Source organism: Lytechinus pictus, chromosome 17 (genome assembly GCF_037042905.1).
Source record: "Lytechinus pictus isolate F3 Inbred chromosome 17, Lp3.0, whole genome shotgun sequence".
Classification (NCBI taxonomy): domain Eukaryota; kingdom Metazoa; phylum Echinodermata; class Echinoidea; order Temnopleuroida; family Toxopneustidae; genus Lytechinus; species Lytechinus pictus.
Genome location: NC_087261.1, coordinates 1,077,921 through 1,102,456, shown reverse-complemented (window position 1 = coordinate 1,102,456; position 24,536 = coordinate 1,077,921). Strand labels below are relative to the sequence as shown.

The 24,536-nt window shown below is 36.9% G+C and overlaps 1 protein-coding gene across 1 annotated transcript; it reads left to right on the top strand.

The window, feature by feature from the left end:
* Nucleotides 1-103: 103 nt before the first annotated feature.
* LOC129281007 (poly(U)-specific endoribonuclease-A-like) lies at nucleotides 104-22,818 on the top strand. Its single transcript, XM_054916995.2, has 7 exons — nucleotides 104-211; nucleotides 6,149-6,200; nucleotides 7,148-7,353; nucleotides 8,674-8,786; nucleotides 10,329-10,450; nucleotides 11,798-11,951; nucleotides 16,250-22,818. Exons 2-7 carry the CDS (start codon nucleotides 6,184-6,186, stop codon nucleotides 16,508-16,510), a joined length of 873 nt encoding a protein of 290 aa, XP_054772970.2. The 5' UTR covers nucleotides 104-211; nucleotides 6,149-6,183; the 3' UTR covers nucleotides 16,511-22,818.
* The last annotated feature ends 1,718 nt before the right edge of the window (nucleotides 22,819-24,536 follow it).

Sequence of the window (24,536 nt, the reverse complement as noted above, 5' to 3'; positions counted from 1 at the left end):
TGTCTTCAAATGATCGCGGTAGGCGGAGCCTAATCTCATTTGTTTTGTGCTGAACGCGCACGCAGCTTTCGGTCTAGTAATATATTATAAGGTCTTTGGGTAGGAGATATCTGATCGGAGCAGCACCGTACCGTAGCGATCACATAGCTCGAGCGGACCCGCTCTACACTGAAAAGCAACTCTCAAGCGTCCTTTTTCAATTGATGAAGTGGTAAGAATTCCGAATGTAGTAAATACGGCAGTGTGGTTAAGTAATTAAGAAATATGATTAGTTTCATTCACGCAGGGTAGATAGACCAAAGAATCAAGAATTCATAGGTTTAAATTTAAAAAATGACATAGGATGTCAGCTCCCTTCTCGTGTTAATTTTGCGTGGCAATGGCGTGGGCGTGCACGCTTTAGTTTAGTTTGTGTACAAAGCCTATGGACACATGATGGATGGATGGAAAACTAACTCAAGACTCAAATTCAGGCTGAAATACCAGCAAACATGACAGGGAATGAGGTAACAAGTCATTTTCACTGATTGCAATTTTTATCAGAACTTATGTTTATCATCATATCACTGAAGAACATGGCTGGAAGTGGAACTAATTGGTCTTGGAAGAACAGTCAAAAGTCAAAAGAAAACCTTGCAAAGACTGTGTAAAAAATATAAGTCATGTAGATCTAGACTAGAGTAAGTAGGGGTCTAGTAAAGTACATGTAAGTTAGAACCCAATCACAGTATTGCGAGGTTAGTATATGATGATAGGGTATCCAAACTTCGCGGACTTTTCAAAATTATCTATCAGGCTTATATTCACAATTTTATAACAAAGCCAATAGTGCATGGCCCAATTACTAAAAAAGCTTTTCTGAAATTCATGTAAGGGCCATGGAAGTGTTGCAATTTTGCATGCGTCGTGCCTTCAATTTTTCCTGTACACGGCGGCATGTAATGCACCCATTGGTGAGCTAGTAGAACCCTCAGGCGATGGTTCGTGTAGGATCCACTACCATGACTACACTATTCACTACCACTACCCTCCGCTACACCTACCTGAACCCTCAGGCTATTTGAGGGATATTCATCATATTACTATTAGGGGGAATAGACTTCACATCATTCAGTAAGTTTCGTAGGAGGACTTGATTCTGTAAATCCTCTTATGATATTTGCGGGAGTTTGTTGCAAATTTGCATGCGCCGTGCCTTCAATTTTCCTGTACACGGCAGCCCCGGGGGGGTCACTCTCCACATAGCCTGCTACGCACCCGCATCCAGAAAAAGCGTCAAAAAGGGTCCCGTTTTCGGGCGGCGTCGACGTCTTTGGCAAAAAGGGTAGCATTTCAACACCATTCGCTCGTAAATCGCTGATAAGGGTAGCCTTTTCCTTCTTCACGCCATTAAGGGTTGCTAATTTGGTTATGAAAATTACGCCATTTAGGGGTGCAAATTTGGGCAAATTTGAGGAGACCTAAGCTATATATAAAGACCATGAAAGGCGATTTACAAAACAATCCTCCCACACGCCGGCGCGGCCAGCGCAGCACTTATGAGAGCATGGACCTACATGTATTAGGTCCATGATGAGAGTTACCCCCGTACAGTTCTAGCTAGTCTCTTACACCTGGCTCTATACTAGTGTGGTAATTTTAGGGATATTAGTATATAAATCACCTGTGAGGGAAAAGGGTGGAAAGGGGGGTTAACAGAAGGAAACTTTAGATTTAGAGATACTCACCAGACGAAAGTTGGTGTAAGACATGGGGTGAAATGAATATCAAACTAAAAAGCAGGCCCAAAGTAACTTGTAAGATGTTGGTGTGAAGTATTCTTGCGGTAGATGGCTATTGGCGTGATGTATAGTTAAAACTCGAAGGGCGAAAGGGCGAAGCAAAGGTTGATTTGTGTAGATATTCTCTAATCACAGACGTCCTCGTCTCGCACCGGTCGACTCTCAAGTGAAGTTCATATCCCTTGGCTGGCCTGACTATGCAGCTATGCTGAGACCTGAGTTGTGCACCCAAGCATGGATGAATGCACAGGGCTTGGGGGTTTGGGTCTATTGTTATGTGCACACAGCCTCTAGCCCATATAGTCCGGGTTATAATTGAGCAAGGTGCCACACGGAAAAGGAGAAATTTTCATATAGTGCATCTAGACCAGTTTTTTACGCTGAATATGAATATATGAGGTAACCAGGCTGTATCCTGAAAATTAACCCGTGAGGGCGCTTTTTTCAAAATGGCCGCCAAATTTTCAGAACATTCGTATTTTCGTACATAGATTTTGACATAAACATTCCATTGCCACAAAATTAGTGTCATATGAAAGACAAATAAATTTCCTACAATTTGGTACTATTTAGAGGGGATAAGTAGGTCATTTGGCTGAGATTTTAAAGGAGAATGAAACTCTTGGAGCAAGTTAGCTTTTGTGAAAGCAGAAAAATAAAAAAATAAGATCAACAAAAGTTTGAGTAAAATAGGACTAGCAATAAAAGAGTTATGAGCATTTGAATGTCGAGATCACTAATGCTATGGAGATCCTCCCATTGGCAATGCGACCAAGATCTGTGATGTCACACACGTACAACTCTCCCATTTGGACACTGAAAATATACCCCAAAATATTTCTTTTTGCTCATTCTAATCATATGACAAACGATTCATCAATGATATAATGTTGTGAAACCTCTGTACTTGTCATCTCATAAAGAGAACACCTCACCTTGTGATAGACTCTATAAAAGTGAGAATATAAGTGAAATAAGTACTAAAGTAATGAGGGAGTTGTACGTGTGTGATATCACAGATCTTGGAGGATCTACATGGCACTAGTGATCTCAATATTCAAATGCTCATAACTTTCTTATTATTCATTCAATCTTCCTCAAACTTTGAACAATGTGTTCCTTTGATTTTTCTCTTTGATATGGATTCAGCTGGTTTCAAGGGTTTCATTCTCCTTTAAGTAGAAAACTGCATTTTTTGCCATTTTTTCCCAAATATTGAAAATTTTGCAAATACATGATTTTACATAATTCTAAGAAAAATTATTCAATTACCTTGAAATGTTCCAGAAAACTTTATTGATATACTATTATTATGTGGATGAAATTCCAACTCTGTATCATTCTTTTTAGCAAAATTATAAGGTATCAAACTTGAATACTTCATTTTCAGAAATGCCAATTTTTGTATGCGTTTCCATAGACTAATACGTATAACATGTATAATACATGTATGTATAATGTATAGTTAAAAATTTAATGCAATTATCTCCGTTTTTTAACCAGTTGGAGAGTTAAGAGTAGGCTTTTCTCTATCAGCTACATAAAAAAAATGTTGGCACATCAAGGTCTGACCCTCATAGGGGTGGGGGTGTCGAAGTCACCCCCCTGCCCTTGGCTATATCATGTTGTTGTATATTGCCTATTTGTTGGAAAAAAATACTGTTTTTGGAGCACCCATTCAGGCAACAGGCATATCTGCTATATACAGTACAGCCACTTTGATTGCTTTGAAACTACTTGGAGAGGAAAAAGTAGGCTTTGTTCTACCAGCTACTTCTAAAGAAGTGGCACATCGAAGCCTACCCCTCTCGGGGGGGGGGGGGGGGCTTTGCTTAATATTGCCAATTTATTTTAAAATTCACAATTTTGGACACAACATTGAGGCCAGAAAGCGTTTGTGCTTTGTTATACACCCCATTTTATTGATTTGAAACCACTTAGAGAGAAAAGAGTAGGGTTTGTTCTACCAGCTACATAATAAGCGCTGGCACATCGAACCCTAGCCCTCTCAGGGGCTGTCTAAGTCAACCCCCTCTATAATATGTATATTACCGATTTATTGGATATTTCACCATTTTGTGTCAACCATTGAGGCATAAGGGCATTTCTACTATATATCATATAGCCAATTTTATTTTCTTGCAATTACTTGGAGAGGAAAGCGTAGGCTTTGCTCTATCAGCTACATATTATTAAAAAGCGCTGGCACATCAAAACCTACCCCTCCCAGGGGCTGTCTAAGTCAACCCCTCCCCCTCTTTATTATGTATATTGCTTATTCATTGGAAATTACACCATTTTGAATCACCCATTGAGACAAAAGGGCGTTTCTTCTATATAGTACAGCCAATTTCATTTTCAAGGCTTTTTCAAGCAATGACTTGGAGAAGAAAGAGTAGGCTTTGCTCTATCAGCTACATATAAACAAGTGCTGGCAAATAAAAGCCTACCCCCTCCGGGATGCTGTTGAAATCACCCCATCCCTTTTGCATTATTGCATATTTATTGAAAAATTCACCGTTTTGAAGCCCCCATTTAGGCAAAAAGGCGTTTCTGATATATAGTTCTGCCGCTTTTACTGCCTTGAAACCACTTAGGGAGGAAAGAATAGGTTTTGCTTTATCAGCCACATATAAAGTGCTGGCAAATAAAAGCCTACCCCCTCCGATAGGCTGTCGAAATTACCCCATCCCTTTTGCATTATTGCCTATTTATTGAAAAATTCCCCATTTTGAAACTTACTATCAGACACAGAATTGCCCTTTCTTGTAAACGTCTCAAAATCGGTGATTTGAAGCAGACTATTGCCCTTTCTTGTAAACGTCTCAAAATCGGTGATTTGAAGCCAGTTCCCCACACATATTCACTTCCGAATCCAAAATGGTGAACGCGAATTGTGCGCGGGTCGCATTTCACTTGCCACAAGCTTAAACTATATACCACACACGATAGGTTTATTCTATAAACTGCCACATTCTGTCTTAATTACATATAGGTCTGTGAAAAGTGGGCATTGTTTATGATGTTAGAAAAAAGGGTGAGGATGTGGTACCTGTAAGATACTCTTAATATATACACACCGTCAACTTTATCTTTCAGCAAAAAATGCGTAATATAATACCCAACTTGTTTTGTATTCCAAACAAGACATATTCTGCATGTATTATATTTGGAGACACAATTTGACCTTTTATGACCTTGGCTTAAGTGACCTTATCTTCAGTGACCTTATTTAAACTGGACCCGTTTTAGATGCCTAGTGATTCATATCTCCTTATTTAACTTTGCATTTGCTTTAATTTGATACCAAACATGTGGTTATTTCGCTCAATGGTAAAGTCTTAAGAGGAATATAAGAAAGTTGGTGTGGTTTATGACGTCGAATAATACATGTAGAATTCCTCAAATACCAAGGTAGCACCCATCATATGCTTAATACATACATGTATGCTCAACTTAACCTTTTACCAAAAATTGCATATAATACCTACATGTACCTTGTTTGTATTTAAAACATTTAAAAAGATGTTCTGCATTTTGTATTACTTAACATTTATAATGCAATTTGACCTTCTATGACCTTAAATTACCTTTAGTTGACCTATGCATAATTAACATGCCCAGTTATCCATAGATTTGCATTTGATTTTTCATTAGCTTTAATTTGATAACAAACATGACTTGTTTATTCCATAAAATATGAAATTCATATTCAAGAGGTATGTGAAAAAGTGGGCGTGGCCTATGACATTAATAAAAGAAATTGGTCAAGGGTGCCCAGGTGGCACCCATCGGATTCTTGAAGTAGACACCCTATACTACATTGTACAACTTTCAACAAAAAAATTGCATACAAATACACAACTTTACAGTCATGCCATAATTTTGATCATACATGTATCTACCCTACTATAGGCCCTAGCAGATATGCTATACAGAGCGCATTAGACACAAACTCACATTAGCCATACCTCCTGGTGGCGGAAAGAATTTTCATTTGTTGGATGAAATGTTAGTGCTATAAACCAGCCTTTCTCATTGGATAATGCTTCATCATGTTCATAACGTGTCTTGTACAGATATGAAGAAAAAATGGTCCTTTGAATACAAATTTGAAGACATTTTAAGCCTAGGCCTATATTTCATCTAATTCTCACTGATTTTAACAGATTAAAAATATTTTATCTGAGATACATTATAAAACTCAGAATACCACCCCAGGTCAATACCTTAATTCTCTTTTGCGAATAGTGTACAGTGTATTGGATTTAGCCTTGTGACCCTCCTATCTGTGTAGGCCTATGTACACAGGAACAAGTGTTTATTAATGATTTTATTTCTGTTTTCTTTCTTTTTTCCTTTTTCAGATTTCAACACTTTCCAACTCAGACTTAGTAATAACATGGCCGGCAAAGGAAGGTAGGTTTCTGTTACATATATTGTAGAAATTGCTGCTTGCAAAAATGGAAACCAAGATTCCCAGATAGGCCTATTATTCCAGTATGATTTTATGATACATCAAATATTGAAAACAAGTAAAATTTCTCTAATTGTGCATTGAAGAGCTTTCTTCTCATCAAATTTACTTTTTTTTCCTCATGTATATTGTTATTTGTTTCGCATTTCTAATGTCTTAATTTTTGTCAATACGTGGAAAATCAAGATGCTTAAATATATATATATGTATATATATATATGAGCAAGGAGAAAGAGTTTGAAATTTCATTTTCAAAAGCTATGCAGAAAATCCAATTTCCTCCTCGCTGGTTTACTGATGAAATAAAGAAATACCTGTACTTCAGAAATTCAAAGTGATAAAGAGTAAAGACTGACAATGAATCAGTCCTTTAGTTTGAGCTTTTTCCTCTTCTGAGGTCTGATTGGAACCAGATCAAGAAAAAATATTTACCAATCGTTTATCTATAATACTCATGAATATTCATAAGAGGGATATAATTACTATTCTTCAAATACAGCAAAGAATTTATTCCTGATCCTGAGCTGTCAGCAGTCTTTAACAAACTGTGGGAGCTATGAGCATTGTAGAAACACCATGGTGTGGCGGTTCTGACTTTTGCCTTGTAATCAGAGGGTCATGTGTTCGAATCCCACCATGGCCTAGCATCCTCTGGCAAGTTGTCAATCCACACTTTGCCACTCTCACCCAGGTGCTAATTGGGTATTGGTAGGAAACAACTGTCATTGTGTTTGGTTGTAGGCCTAACAGGCTGCTAAAAAGTTATGAATCTAGTGACCGGGTAATAATAATTGTGAACCGCGTTGAGCAGTCGTAGATTGATATCGCCCTACGTAAAAGCCATTATTAACTAGATAGAAATATAATTACTATTATTCTCCAAAATCAGCCAAGAATTTACTCCAGATGCTGAGCTGTCAGCGATCTGTAACAAGCTGTGGGAGCTAGATGAGAACCGACTGGAACCGGGAGTAGACTACGAGATCGATCTTCAGCGCTATACTTACTACGGTAACAAAGGAAATGTTGATCAAGCAAGGGATCCTCTGTTTTCCAGAGTGGATGAAGGAGTACTACAGAAACCAACCTTTAAAGGTAAATGAACTTGTTTTAATTTTAATGTAACTTCTGAAGGTTTCCATGGTGAAGAAGAAGGGTGCAGTGGTACACCCGGTATTCTTTGATTTCTTTCATGGGCATATGTTGGTCCTCAAAAGGACCACGCAAACGCAATGTTTCGGCAAATGTGTTCTTGTCGTCTTCTGGAAAATGATAGAATGTCATTTCCCTGAAGACGTCAAGAATACACTTGCCGAAACATCGAGATTGAGTGGTCCTTTTCAGGACCATCTTATGCCCATGAAAGAATATGTGTTGTACCGTGAAACCACTACACTCTTAACTTGTTTTAAAATTCTTCCAGTATGGTAAATTGCCACTTGGGGAGCATTTCATCTAATTTTTTGTCTGACAAGTTGTCAGATCTTCTTTGATTTTGATTGGCTGAGAAGAAGTGAACATTACTATGGTAACTGTCAGATACCCCTCCACTGCTTTTTGGAATGCACTTCCTGAGATACCAAAGTAACTTCACAAAGGTGGTTTTTAAAACCATCAGTTGAAGCCATGGTTTATCCAGATTTCCTGTATAAATTATGCTTATTTATCATGTATATTGAAAATGCCCAATACTGATGCACGCTTTTGTCACAGTGCGCCAAATTGACAGCTGTTGCAGTGGTTATCCATGCTACTTTATTCAAGAATCCACTGTTTGAAGAGTGAACTCATTAATTCAAAACAGTGAACTCATGAATAAAATAGCTTGGATACACGGCAACAGGCGTCAATTTGGCGCACTGTGACAGCATTAGACATAAACCATGGGTTCAACAGATGGTTTTAAAAACCACCTTTGTGAATTCGGGCCAGAAAGTTTCTCTTAAGAGATACTTATTCAACGCTTGAATTATTTCCAGTTAGCTAAATTTCTAACATGAATTGTAGGTACAGTACATGTACCTTCTAGTTGTTTCCTCCCTATTTTTTCTTATTTCCCCTATGCTTTTAGTAGTTTTTAGCAAATAGCAATCAGCTATGTGTAATGTGTTATTAGAATCAAGCACATGTATTCTTATGAAGTATAATGTTATGCATACAGTTGTACTCAAAAGTACATGTAAGTGAACCCCTTCACAAAATGCACTTCTTCATCCAGAGTGTTGAATAAAGACAACAACATTACAATGTTCGGCGAGCACAGAGAAACAAACTTTATTTAATGTAATATTTAATCACCTGACTTTACAATTCAATATATGTAAACACGGCAGAACTTGAACACATAAAATATATTATTTTTCTGGTGGGGTTCACTAACTTTTGATCACCACTGTATCTGTACATTTTTTGTAGCTTTTATCAGCCTTTTGGACAACTATACATCCGAGACAGGAGTGTCAGAAGAAGAAACAAGTGAAGAAATTAAAGAGAACCAGATATTTATTGACAGAATCATGGAAACAAAGGTGAGATTTTATTTCCCTTTTTAACCCTTTTGGTATTATAAATTTAGGATATAATAAGGCCCATTTGTTTTTTAAACGAAAAGTTGTGCACACTTCTCATATAGTGCCATTTAACTCTAAAAAGCCACATGTATTTTGATGCCTAATGGGGGGGGGGGTCAATTCTGTTTATGGGCATATAATTAATTTTATTGTTGATGATACAAATCAATTAATATCACTGAACATCCCCTGCAAGTTTCAGGTCACACGACCAAAGTCAAATGTCATTTAAGGTCAATGAGCTTTGGCCATGTTTGGAGTAATTGTTGCTGAATTGCTATTATTACTTTGAAAGTTTATGGATAAATTTTATGAAATGTGGGCATTTATAAGGATAATCAAGTGTCACTGATAAGTCTTAGGTCACATGATCAAGGTCAAATGTCATTTAGGGTCAATGAACATAGTATCATATCAATATATGAATGGTGTATTTTGTGAATAATTATTTTATAGTAGTTTTCAAAGTCGGCACTGCTGCTATATTGAATCGTGTAATGCAGGTAAGACTGCCAGAGGTGCTCCACTTGTTTCAACTTGCACTTGATAAGAGTCTGTAAACAAAAAGTTTGCAGATTTGGGGCTTTATTCAAAGACTAACAGCTCATTTTTAGCGTAATTAATGATATTAAGTAAAATTGAAGGATTACTGAAATTTAGCTATGCAAATTTGGCTTTTAAATTTATTTACTGAAATGCTACAAAATATTTCACAGCTTCATACACCCAAATTAAAAATATGTCATTTAGTATGTGTAAAATTAATTGAGCAAGTGTTTTTTATCATTTTCTACAGTGTGATGGATCTAATACACAGTGGGGTTCCTTGAGGGAAAATTATTTTTAAATAAATAAAGACAGGGTTAGACAGGACATGTGTTTTGTGAGATATTTATCAAAGTGAAAGAAAACAAAGAGGGAAATTAATTTCAAAGTACTTTTTATTACCTGTGAATCATTTGGGCATATTGCAAATGTATTATTTGATGTCTTAATGTAAATGCAAAATGGAAATTTACAGTTGTTAATAAATTCTATTAAAAGAAATGATATGCAGCCATATAAATTACATAGTGGCTTTCATGCCAATTTCTTTAGTCACGGTTGGGGTACAAAATCTTGAGGGAGGGGGGGGGGCTCATAATAGCCCCACATCAGTGTGGTATATGTAAACAGGGGCAGATCCAGGATCTTCCAATGGGGGGGGGGCACATTTTCCCGATGAAAATTTGACAAGGAAAAAAAGTCCTCACTTTCAAGGGGGGGGGGCACATTTTGGTAAAAATGGCATATTTACATTAAAACTTTTGATTATGGCACTCAAAAGGGGGGGGGGCAAGGGCCTGATATGCCCCCCCCCCCCCCCCCCAGATCCGCCTCTGGACTAGAGACAGTCTGGTGGTATTAGGGTCAACAATATCAACTGTTTTGTGTCAACCTTTTGTTGATTTTTTTCTTAAATATCGTATTTTATTTGGTTTTTTTTTCAATGATAATTAGGTAATGCAGCATGCATACAAAGTGCTACTAGAGAAGGGAGAGATATCTGGAACAGTAAGGGATTTCAAGCATGCCTTGTATGACCTCTGGTTTAAACTATACAGAAGAACAAAGGGCATGGAGTAAGTAGCTTTTCCTTTTCTAATCCTTCCTCCCCCTCGCCCTCCTACTCTTCCTCCTCACTATTTCCCTCCTACTTCTCCTCATCTCCCCCTGTTCCCCTCCTCATCCCCTTCCCACCCCCGCTCCTTACCCTTCTCGTTCTCCTCTTTGTCCTTCTCATCCACCTTCCCCTGCTCCTCCTCAGCCTCACCCTCCCCTCCTGCCTCTCATTTTCCCCCTGTTCCCCCTCTTCACCCCAATCATGAAGAATGTGTACAACTCCACTCTAAGCAAAATCATGTAAAGATTTAGAATCTCTATGAAAATCATACAATGGTGGTATGCCAACCTAATAAGTAGATCAAGTAAATCAACAATATTCAGTCACCCTACAAGGTTCCTACAATATTAATGTGCATTACCACAGGCTCATAGTCCTCTGCATGTGTTACAATGTTGGCCTTACGGTGTTTGTTTCATAAAGCTGTTCGTAAAGTTTTGGACAACTTTACACATGACTGGAACATGTCAGTGTTGTAGTCAAGGCTCAAACCTCCAAGGCCAAGGCTTTAATACAGAAGGCCAAGGCTTCAATACCCAAGGCCAAGGCATTTAAAACTTTCGATACTTGGAACAATGAGCCAACAATGCTTCAGCGGCAGACATGGCATACGGCAAAATGTATAAAAGGTATGAGCGAGCAAAAATTTTGAGTACATGTAAAACAAAAAATAATTTCATGATAGATTTTGACATTATAAAATAATGGTGTAATTACCTTTGTACATTTAATACATTATTTTTCTAGGCGATTAACATGGCAGTAATTATTATTACCACGGTCATCTGATCATGGCATGCCAGGTTTGGCACATTTTAAATGGTGTGTTTTAAAACATGTTTTGAAACGCGTAACTTGTTTTAAAACACCTGGCTTTTTTTTTTTACGTGTTTTAAAACACCGCATAGACTTGTGTGTTGTAAATTTGCATGGATGTGATTTTAGATGAAAGGTTTTTTTTTAATACTTTTATTTCTTAATTTAACTAACTAAAACTCTTTCTCAACACTACTCTTTTTCCCCTTTTTCTCTTTCCCTCTTTATTCTCTCCTTCTCGGTAGCGGTAACTTCCATGGAATCCTTGATTTTGATTGGCTGTTGATTAGCGTTACCATGGTACATGTAGTTAACATTGGATGGTAAAGTTACCATAATAGTAACTTTTATGCTACGGGGTCAGGTGAACTATATTTTGAAATCATATAGAAATTGAATATAAGAAGCAGCTGCTTAATAAATGATGGTAGAATAAAGCAAGGTCGATTTAGTTATTGATATTATTTTTTCATTTTATTGATGCTTTCAGGAAAGGTGAATGCGATTCTTCAGGCTTTGAGCATGTATTTGTAGGAGAGACGAAGAATAAGGAAGTTACTGGATTCCATAATTGGATTCAGTTCTATCTTGAGGAGAAGAGGGGCAATGTTGACTACACTGGTTGGATTCGACCAAGAAGGAGGGTAAGTACAGTCTTTCAGTAGTAGGACATTTTTTTTTCACTTTGGGCTATTTCTTTCATTTGTAACGCTGCAATTTTTCTTGTGTCATTACATTTGTGCACTCATTACATTTGTACACTCATTACATTTGTACACTCATTACATTTGTGCAGTCCAAATGTGTTGAAACTGTTCCCATCATTCTTCTTGCTTGCAATCCTTAACAATATAGTTTTTATGTGTATTATTAGTATAATTTTGATAGGAGAATCACAGTGCTGCCAATCTGCTTTACTCCAAGGGGGGAGGGGGTTGCTTAGCAACTATATTGATGTATACATGCATCAACAAGGACAAGAATTTATATTTTTTGTGTGTGTGATGTGCAGATTTGGTTTTCTTCTTTATTTTCTGTATTTCTTGAGTTTCTTTAAGTGAATTCAAAGTGAATGGACCAGTTTCATTGAGATAGAAATTGATGTATATGTTTATGATTTATTTATTTTAGTGGTACTTGGCTTGATGTATTATTTATAAAGTCATTTGTCAGTTTGTATTTCACTGCTGTTTTAACTGTTTCCATGCGCATTTTGCACCAATGCACACACAGTACCGCGCGAACTTCGCATTTCACGCTCAAACAATCCGTTGTTTCCCTCCTTGAAAATGATCCGCACTGAGGGTTTATGCCCCAGAGCACAAAGAGTTAAATGTCAATGAAAAAATCAATAAAAAATAATTTAAAACAAAAAAAATATGAGGGGGGCAAATCGACTGTACATACACAATGCGACCATAGAATTTTTAAACCATCCATAAATACATACAGCAGGGCTCCACACTAACCCATTTTTTCTACTTGTCCAACCTATTCATGTCGGACCAGTAGATACCCAGTTTTTCCAATTTTTACTGGTCCGAACCTAAAATCTACTGGTCCCAAAAAATAAAGAAAACATAAAAAAAAGGCGCAAGTTTATTTTTCTAGCCTTTCGTTCCCCCTCCCCAAATAAAATGAAGGAATGAAGGACAAAAAGAAAGAAACGAAGAAAGAAAGAAAGAAAGAAAGAAAGAAAGAAAGAAAGAAAGAAAGAAAGAAAGAAAGAAAGGAAGGAAGAAAGGAAGAAAGAAAGGAAGAAAAGGTAAAGAAAGGATAGATGTGAAGGAAGGAAAAAAAGAAAGAACTAAAGGAAAGGAAGGAAGGAATAAAGAAGGAACAAAAAGAAAGAAAGAGAGAAAGAAAGAAAGAAAGAAAGAAAGAAAGAAAGAAATGAAGCAAGCAATACAGAAAGAAAGAACAAATCCAGTAAGTAGTAAAGGAAAGAAAGAAGAAGCAATAAAAAAGAAAGGACAAAAGGAGAGATGGAAAGAAGGACAAAAGAAAGAAAGAGAGGAAGGAAGGATTGAAAGAAAGGAATAAAGGAAAGGTAAAATGATAGATAGAAGGAAAGAAATAAATAAAGGACGGAAGGGAGGAAAGAAGCAAGCAATATAAAAAAAAAAGGTAAAAGAATAGATGAAAGGAAGAAAAAAAGAAAGACTGAGAGACAAAGAAAGGAAGGAATGAAAGAATAAAGGAGAGAAAGGAAGCAAGCAGTCAAAAAAAAAAGGAAAGGTAAAAGGATAGATTTAACAAAGGGAAAAAGGAAAGAACAAGACAGATAGAAGAAAGGAAGGAATGAATGTAAGAAAGAGAGAAAGGGTTGGAAGAAGGAAGAAATAAAAAACAACAAGAAAGGGTAAATAAATGATAAAGGAAGAAAGAAACAAAGAAAGTAACAATTAAGGAAAGAAAAGGGTAAAAGGAAGGAAGGAAAGAAAGGAATGAGAGAAGAGATGAATATAGGATGGATGGACTCAAGAATTAAAGAAAGAAAAATATCAAAAAGAAAGGAAGGAAAGAAGGAAGGAAGGAAGAAAGAAAGGATCGAAGGAAGGAAGGAAGGGAGGGAGGAAGAAAGAAAGAAACCTATTCATGTCGGACCAGTAGATACCCAGTTTTTCCAATTTTTACTGGTCCGAACCTAAAATCTACTGGTCCCAAAAAATAAAGAAAACATTAAAAAAAGGCGCAAGTTTATTTTTCTAGCCTTTCGTTCCCCCTCCCCAAATAAAATGAAGGAATGAAGGACAAAAAGAAAGCAAGACAGAAACGAACGAAGAAAGAAAGAAAGAAAGAAAGAAAGAAAGAAAGAAAGAAAGAAAGAAAGAAAGAAAGAAAAGAAAAAGAGAAAAATATTTTTTTAAAGGAGAGAAAGAATGAAAGAACAAATTAAAGAAAAAAGGGAAATTAAAAAAGAAAGACAGTAACAAAAAAAATGAAAGAAGAGAGGGGAGAAACAAAGAAAGATTGAAAAGAAAGAAGGAAAGAAAGATAGGAAGAAAACAGAGGAAGAAAGCTAAAACTATCAAATAATTTATCAGTTTCTTTTTGGCTCAATTAAAATAGCTACGAAAGAAAGTCAGAAACCAAGTGTATCAACACACACATAAATGCATATGTGGGGCTATTATGTATTCAGACGATATCACCCGAAACCCGATCTGTTTGAACCAAAACAGAAGTGAAAATTTCTCCTTTTACTGCTTACAAATGACAGAGTTACTCCAATTTTTAGGAAATGTGGACATTATAAGAGCCTTTCATGAGTATGAACCGTGAATTTTGACAGTTCTGTGAGAGATTTCTGCCAGAGTTTAGCCAAGCTTCGTTCGCGCAGCCAGTAGAGAATTTACCACGTGGGTTGTGTGGCTGGCTACATACACTGTATGCTACTCTAGTGTGTGTATTCTGTGTGTGAATGATAGAATTTAACGGGGGGGAATGGTTTGCAGTGAATTTGACCATTTCTGGAAAAGTTATTGGCCCAACAATGGATTTTATTACTGGTCATGTCGGACCCTTAAATCTTGCTATTTTTGGAAAAATTACTGGCCAGACAATGATATTTTTTACTGGTCATGTCGGACCAGTAAATCTTCCTATTTCTGAAAATCTACTGGCCCGACAGTGATTTTTGTCTCACCTGCATAGCAGAGTGAGACTATAGGCGCCGCTTTTCCGACGGCGACGGCGGCGGCGACGGCGGCGTCAACACCAAATCTTAACCTGAGGTTAAGTTTTTGAAATGACAGCATAACTTAGAAAGTATATGGACCTAGTTCATGAAACTTGGCCATAAGGTTAATCAAGTATTACTGAACATCCTGCCTGAGTTTCATGTCACATGACCAAGGTCAAAGGTCATTTAGGGTCAATGAACTTAGACCATGTTGGGGGAATCAACATCAAAATCTTAACCTAAGGTTAAGTTTTTGAAATGTCATCATAACTTAGAAAATATATGGACCTAGTTCATGAAACTTATACATAAGGTTAATCAAGTATCACTGAACATCCTGCATGAGTTTCACATCACATGACCAAGGTCAAAGGTCATTTAGGGTCAATGAACTTTGGCCGAATTGGGGGTATCTGTTGAATTACCATCATAACTTTGAAAGTTTATGGATCTGATTCATGAAACTTGGACATAATAGTAATCAAGTATTATCAAACATCCTGTGCAAGTTTCAGGTCACATGATCAAGGTCAAAGGTCATTTAGGGTCAATGAACTTTGGCCAAATTGGGGTATTTGTTGAATTACAGCCATAAATTTGAAAGTGTGTTGGTCTAGTTCATAAAACTTGGACATAATAGTAATCAAGTATCACTGAACATCCTGTGCGAGTTTCAGGTCACATGATCAAGGTCAAAGGTCATGTAAGGTCAAAGAACTTTGGCCACGTTGGGGGTATTTGTTGAATTGCCATCATATCTCTATAAGTGTGTTGGTCTAGTTCATAAAACTTGGACATAATAGTAATCAAGTATCACTGAACATCCTGTGCGAGTTTCAGGTCACATGATCAAGGTCAAAGGTCATGTAAGGTCAAAGAACTTTGGCCACGTTGGGGGTATTTGTTGAATTGCCATCATATCTCTATAAGTGTATTGGTCTAGTTCATAAAACATGGAAATAAGAGTAACCAAGTATCACTGAACATCTTGTGCGAGTTATAGTAGTTTTCAAAATCAGCACTGCTGCTATATTGAATCGCGTGATGCAGGTGAGACGGCCAGAGGCATTCCACTTGTTACTGGTCTGGGACCGTCGGACCGGCGCTAGTGTCGAGCCCTGCATACAGTGTATATCTTTGTACATTGAACCATGTAAAAGCAATTACCATTCTAACATCAAGCTTATTTGAACAAATTGAGAAAAATTAGTCAAGGCGACCATAATACCAATCTTATTATTATTTTTTTGTGAATAGGGAAAGGGAAAAGCTGTTGCTGATAACAGCGCTCAGCTGGTCACGCTCCAGTTCAAATGGAAGGATACAGTCAAACCAGTGGGTAGTTCCTTCATCGGTACGAGTCCAGAGTTTGAGATGGCGCTATACACCATACTCTACTTCATCGGCAAGAATGGAGCAAACCAATTGGAGATCGAGGACTACGATGTTGAGATCGTCGTTCACTTCATGGGTAATAAATTGGGTAGTTCGTATCCCGTAGCTCTGAGTCAGGTTTAGAAGGGCAAACATGTATGCTGCCCTCGTTTGATAAAAAGAAAGCAGGTAAATATCAACCATTGAAACAAATTCATATGAATTCTTAAATGAATTTCAGACTGCAATACGAAATTACGACCGAGTTGTCAATAAATACTACGTTGAGTTTGAGTAGTCATGCATGCATGGAATACTGACTGGCCTGATGGTATGGCATGATATCATTCTATAGTTTGCTTTATTTTGATTCATTGTACAGTCTTCCTATAAAGTGATGTCTTTAAAGGTCAAGTCCACCCAAGAAAAACGTTTATTGGAGAAATAGAGAAAAATCAACATACATGTAGCATAACGCTAAAAATTTCATCAAAATCAAATATAAAATAAGAAAGTTATGACATTTTAAAGTTTCGCTTATTTTTCACAAAACATGTGAAACTGGGAATGTGTGTAAATAATTATCAGGGAATTTTTCTTGAAAAGCTGGGAACCCTGTTGTATAAAACTTTGCCTAGAGTAAGAGCTTGAATTTGAAATATGACAGTATAAAGAAAAAGACACTCAAATTTTGATTGCCACCTGCTCCCTTTTGTCAAAGATGGGCAGCCATGTTTGTTTTGAATTATAAAACCTTTAGGATGGGATGACTAAGGTTTACACTAAATATATTATATGTATCTTATCATGTATGTGGGTCCTTCCATGAAGTTGGGACACAAATTGACATTTCAGCATACGTAACTCGGTACTAATTGTACTTTACATGCATATTGTATCAAGTGTAATTGCCATAATTTGATTGTTGGACCAAATGCATGTATCCTGATGCTACATGGACACTGTGTCCTGGCCATGTAACGCAGAGCTGCCAACATTGGGATGATAGAATCCAGTAGATTTCGCGGAGGTATGATTTTGTGAGGGAGCGGCGGAACGTTGTCCCACGGATGGGAGTTTTGGGTAGCAAAACACATTAAGAAACAACATTTGATAGTAACCGACAGCTGTCTAAACCATAAAGATAAAAAAATATTCTGATAGATTAAAAAATTAATGCACATTAGAGAGAATTCATGATTTGTCATTGACTAAATATACACTTCAGGCAATACAGTAGATTTTTTGAATAATTCATAAAAGAATACATTCAACATGAAAATACCTTTAATTGGCCAGAGGGGGAAGGGGCTGCAGAAGTGGTAAACATGGTAAATGAGCTTTATACAGTATGTGGACTGTTTAAAGTCTCTGACTCTGAGGGATTCCTGTGAAAATTGTCACACGGTCCCATTCTGCTTGAAAATTATCTTTATACTTCGACAAGTATTTTGTCGTCTTGGTCTTGGATGACTCCATCTCCATGATCTCCATGGTCACTGGCGATGCGATTGTAGTGTGGATGAATCGGGATGGGGCGTGCTTCGCACAGCTCAGCCAGCCAGCGCCAGGCTAGCTCAGTCACGAAAGAGAAAATGTTCGAATCCGATCAACCCAAGTGAAAGTAGGCGAAAAAATCTCCACTTTGCTTCTAATTCTTCAGGATTGTCAATAAAATTATTCCTGAAATTGAAAGTCGAGGTGTAAAAGTAATCCACTTGTTAATCCCATCGTTGATCCACAGTTTCAGCTCGAATAAGGCGCACGCAAGCTTACGAAAAATCCCTCGCAGTGCTCGTGAACTTTAATTCTCGGAGCTTCCTGGCGCAGCGCGGCCGGCTGGAGCCGCGCCGGGGCGCATCGGGGGCCATGTGCATGGAGTACCGCTGAAGAGTTTTCATCACACACATTGCACAACCCGGAAATAAAATGACTTGTTAGACTACTTCACCAGTCGTTCAGTAAAATTATCTTCATTTACATGGGAAATCAATGTACGATTATACAAAAACTGGTAGAAGTTACTGGGTAAAATGAAAATGTGATAAGGAGGTTCCACGTGGGTGTTAGGGAGTTGAACATGCTAGACTCGTTAAACAGTCGTTTGTATGAATTTTACAATTTAACAGCTAAAAATCCTGATTATCCGGGAGATTTTGGCATGGGGTCGGGAGAACGGGAGATTGGATCGCAATCCAGTATTCTCCCGCAGGATCCGGGAGACTTGGAAGCTCTGGTAACGGCATTATACACTGTTTTGCTCAATATCTTCATAAAAATGAGTACCGTATTTATAAACAGCACAAAGTTTCAAGTAAATGTATTGTCTAAGTAAGAAATGTACAGTCTTCAAACAATGTGTAGTATAATTAGTATTGAGTTATGCTGAAATATCACAACTTCATGCTAAGACCCATGTTCATTGTGCTTCTGACTTCAAAGCAATGTGGGTCTAGTAACACACACTGGTTTGTGATTGATCCCAAAATAAAACTGACCAATGAAGGTCAGTGTTGCATCTCAACTTGTTCAAGAGATTGGCCAGTAGCAAATCAGAAATACTGTTAGAATTGATCACAAACCTTGGTGTAATAGGGTCTTAGTGATTGAATTGATATTCTTAGTTTTCGAGTAAAGTGACACGGGGAGAAATCAGAAAAATATTTGAAATATATTGATATTTGGACCTGACATTTTTTTTTTACTTATTCCAAGGGATAATTTTACTTTAAGATCGCCTCCCCTGGATATTCAACAAGTTTATAATGACTTTCATGGGCAGTTACCAATCATGATTATAATGGACTTTCTGTTCATGAAATTGATAGTTTATGACAAGATATCATTGGACCAAATGACTGTTTAAAAACAATAATAATGGACTCAATTCATATATTGGAATAACTAGTTTTTGGAATAATGAGTAGATGTATATACTGGACATTGAGTCATGTCAGAAAAATGGTTGTAAAGTCGGACCTGTATACGTGAACAAAAGTGTCTGAAAAAAAAAACATTAGGCTTTATATTCCACTTCATATTCCAGCTCATGAAGTCATGCAGAACTTAATAACAGCTTTCTAAAAAATCAGCTGTTGACTGTATTCTTGATATCATGTACATTAATTTTCAATAAGTGACTGAAATCCAATGCAAACATTTCTAACTTTCAAATCTCAACTGATTCAAAAAATAAATTTGTATTAAAATTGATGATAATTTGATGTACATGTATTCTCTTTATGTATAATAATTCATGGACATGTAATTGTAGCATTTCAAACAAATACATATATTTCTGTATTACCTGATTATAGTTTTGGGAATCATGTAGGTGTAGTTTTTGTCTCGCCTGCATAGCAGAGCGAGACTATAGGCGCCGCTTTTCCGACGGCGGCGGCGGCGTCAACATCAAATCTTAACCTAAGGTTAAGTTTTTGAAATGACATCATAACTTAGAAAGAATATGGACCTAGTTCATGAAACTTGGACATAAGGTTAATCAAGTATTACTGAACATCCTGCCTGAGTTTCAGGTCACATGGCCAAGGTCAAAGGTCATTTAGGGTCAATGAACTTAGACCATGTTGGGAAAATTATTTTCAAAATCTTAACCGAAGGTTAAGTTTTTGAAATGACATCATAACTTAGAAAGTATATGAACCTAGTTCATGAAACTTGGGCATAAGGTTAATCAAGTATTAGTAAACATCCTGCTCGAGTTTCAGGTCACGTGACCAAGGTCAAAGGTCATTTAGGGTCAATGAACTTTGGTCAAGTTGGGGGTATTTGTTGAATTACTATCATAACTTTGAAAATTTATGGATCTAGTCCATGAAACTTGGACATAAGGTTAATCAAGTATTAGTGAACATCCTGCCTGAGTTTCAGGTCACATGACCAAGGTCAAAGGTCATTTAGGGTCAATGAACTTTGGCCAAGTTGGGGGTATTTGTTGAATTACCATCATAACTTTGAAAATTTATGGATTTAGTTCATGAAACTTGGACATTAGGTTAATCAAGTACCACTGAATATCCTGTGCGAGTTTCAGGTCACATGACCATGGTCAATGGTCATTTAAGGTCAATGAACTTTGGCCGTGTTGGGGGTATATGTTAAATTACCATCCTAGCTCTGAAAGTTTATGGATCTAGTTCATAAAACTTGGACATAAGAGTAATCAAGTATCACTGAACATCCTGTACGAGTTTCAGGTCACATGACCATGGTCAAAGGTCAATGAACTTTGGCCGTGTTGGGGGTATTTGTTGAATTCATATGTTAAGACTGTTTTACGTCCTTTTGTCTTGCCCTTGGTTACAGGATCCATTTCACAGGCCTCTGTAGCTGTACATTAGGTTCATTTACATGACTGGAGTTACGTTGTTTTGTAAATTCTCAAATTTTATATAGGAAGTGCAATCAATTAATAACGTATCCATCTGTTGTACACTCGCAATCTCTCTTTATGACAATCTGTCTTTTTTTTTACTATCTCAATTCACCTCGTTGCTTTTCTCCTTCCTCTCTCCCTCTTTCCCTTCATTTCTCTCTCTTTTATTTTCGCTCAATTTCCCTCTTTCTAATTCCTATTGTAATTCTCTCTGTCCTTTGCTTTGAGTAAACAACTTAAGATGATGAAACATATTATTTCATTATAACATTTTTAATCAGGTTATTACGGGAAAGAAAAAAACGAGTCTTGCCATTCAGATGTGAATTTTTAATTAATCTGTACGATTTTTATTTTTTATTTTTTTTTTACATTTTACAACAAATGCATGTACTATCAGTATCAATTTATTATTTAATTTAATTTATATCGTGATATAAGTGTATTTAAGATGTAGAATTTGTGTAAATTCAGTTGTTCTTTGTTTGATATTGATTGTATTTTTTATGTAAATGATTGTAAAGGGTAATGCAATTCGGCTTTTCAGCCGCTATAGACACCCTTGTTGAATTAAACCGTTTTTAAATAAATAAATTACCATCCTAATTGTGAAAGTTTATGGATCTAGTTCATAAAACTTGGGATATAAGAGTAATCAAGCATCACTGAACATCCCCTGTGAGTTTCAGGTCACAAAACCAAGTCAAAGGTCAGTTAAGGTCAATAAACTTAGGCCATGTTGGGGTAATTGTTGAAGTGCCATCTTAACTTTGAAAGTTTATGGATAGAGTGAATGAAATGTAGACATGGGTGTAGTTGACAGTCTTAAGTCTCCGTTCAAATGTCATTTATGGTCAATGAACGTGGTATTATGTCATTATATGAATGATGTTTTTGTGAATGATTATTTTATAGTAGTTTTCAAAGTTAGCACTGCTGCTATATTAAATTGCGTAATGCAGGCGAGACTGCCAGAGGCGTTCCACTTGTTTACAACAAAGAAGCAATATGATGATGATAAACAATGAGTTGCAACCTCAAATGAGGCTGCTAAGGTGGCTATATATATACACATGTGTACTTGCCAGAAATCCTGCATTTGAAATTATCTTGAGATATGAAAGGTTATGAAACCCATTCACTTTGCACGCGATTCAGGATTTGATGAAAAAAGCTGCATTTTGAGGTCTTCACATGAAATGCCCAAAATTCATTATTTTTCCACCATTTTGAGTCAGATTTTTTAATGAATATCTTTCTATGTATTGCATGTGTATAGTCTGTGGTCGTAGCGTATCTTCTTTTACGAGAATCGTGCAGATACGCATTTATGCGCAGACAAGGGGAACTGTGCAGACTTGCCATAATGTTTCTCTATATCAGGGTTCTACATGTACATGTATATCTATGCAACATGAACACAGTACAAGCATGTACCGACATCATGTATACCTAAGGCATGCTAAGTCACATGCATTAATTATGCATCTCACCAGGGGCCTGTTCCATAAAATTTTGTACCTGAGAAAACTCTGGTAAAAACCGAAAACTAAGGTTAGTCTTATTTCTGCCATTGACTTTAACACAGGGCAAAAACTCTGGTAAAAACTACCTGCGTTTTCTCAGGTAAAAAGTTTTTGTGCAACGGGCCCCAGAAGTCTTTGTAAACAGCTATTGAGCATTGTTGGTCTTTGATTTGGAATATCAGGGTCCTGTCGTACGTATACAAAGGAGTACGACAGGTTTGTTGGATCAAAGACACTCCATGATAGGGCCCAAATCTACCTCTAAACACATCATTATTATTATTATAATGGTCAAAGGGGGGGGAATGGATATAAATAACTTATACATGCAGATGAATGAGAGAAGTCATTTATTTCTTTATATTATAGTGGTGCAGGGTATTATATGTATAGTTTAGTCATATAATGCAATAACATTTAAAATTGTGAAATGAAATTTAGTTTTCTATTAAAATGTAATGACTTGTCTGGTATTCGATCATGAAATGATGTAATTAATAAATTTCACGTAAGTTTTTGAGAAATACGAACTATTTTGATATTAGAGTACTGCATTTGGTCTTGAGTATGGAGTAATCTTACAAAAAGAAATGTAATACACTTATGCTGATTGATGTTGATAGTAGTGGTGGTGGTGGCAGTGATGATGGTGGTGGTAATGATTGATGATGATGATTGATTGATGGTGATGATGACTGATTGATTGGTGATGATGATGACTGATTGATGATGATGATTGATTGATGGTGATAATGATTGATTGGTGGTGATGATTGATGATGACTGATTGATGATGGTGGTAATGATTGATTGGTGATGACTGATTGATGATGGTGGTAATGATTGATTGGTGATGACTGATTGATTGATGATGGTGGTAATGATTGATTGGTGATGACTGATTGATGGTGGTAATGATTTGATTGGTGATGATGACTGATTGATGATGGTGGTAATGATTGATTGGTGATGACGACTGATTGATGATGGTGGTAATGATTGATTGGTGATGGTGACTGATTGATGATGGTGGTAATGATTGATTGGTGATGACTGATTGATGATGGTGGTAATGATTGATTGGTGATGACTGATTGATGATGGTGGTAATGATTGATTGGTGATGACGACTGATTGATGATGGTGGTAATGACTGATTGATGATGGTGGTAATGATTGATTGGTGATGACGACTGATTGATGATGGTGGTAATGATTGATTGGTGATGACTGATTGATGATGGTGGTAATGATTGATTGGTGGTGATGACTGATTGATGATGGTGGTAATGATTGATTGGTGATGACTGATTGATGATGGTGGTAATGATTGGTGATGGTGACTGATTGATGATGGTGGTAATGATTGATTGGTGGTGATGACTGATTGATGATGGTGGTAATGATTGATTGGTGATGACGACTGATTGATGATGGTGGTAATGATTGATTGGTGATGGTGACTGATTGATGATGGTGGTAATGATTGATTGGTGATGACTGATTGATGATGGTGGTAATGACTGATTGATGATGGTGACTGATTGATGATGGTGGTAATGATTGATTGGTGATGACTGATTGATGATGGTGGTAATGATTGATTGGTGATGACTGATTGATGATGGTGGTAATGATTGATTGGTGATGACGACTGATTGATGATGGTGGTAATGACTGATTGATGATGGTGGTAATGATTGATTGGTGATGACGACTGATTGATGATGGTGGTAATGATTGATTGGTGATGACGACTGATTGATGATGGTGGTAATGATTGATTGGTGAGGACGACTGATTGATGATGGTGGTAATGATTGATTGGTGATGATTGATTGGTGATGGTGGTAATGATTGATTGGTGATGACTGATTGATGATGGTAGTAATGATTGATTGGTGGTGATGATGACTGATTGATAATGGTGGTAATGATTGATTGGTGATGATGGTAATGATTAGATTGGTGATGATGACTGATTGATGATGGTGGTAATGATTGATTGGTGATGGTGATCGACTGATTGATGATGGTGGTAATGATTGATTGGTGATGACTGATTGATGATGGTGGTAATGATTGATTGGTGGTGATGACTGATTGATGATGGTGGTAATGATTGATTGGTGATGGTGGTAATGATTGGTGATGGTGGTAATGATTGGTGATGGTGACTGATTGATGATGGTGGTAATGATTGATTGGTGGTGATGACTGATTGATGATGGTGGTAATGATTGATTGG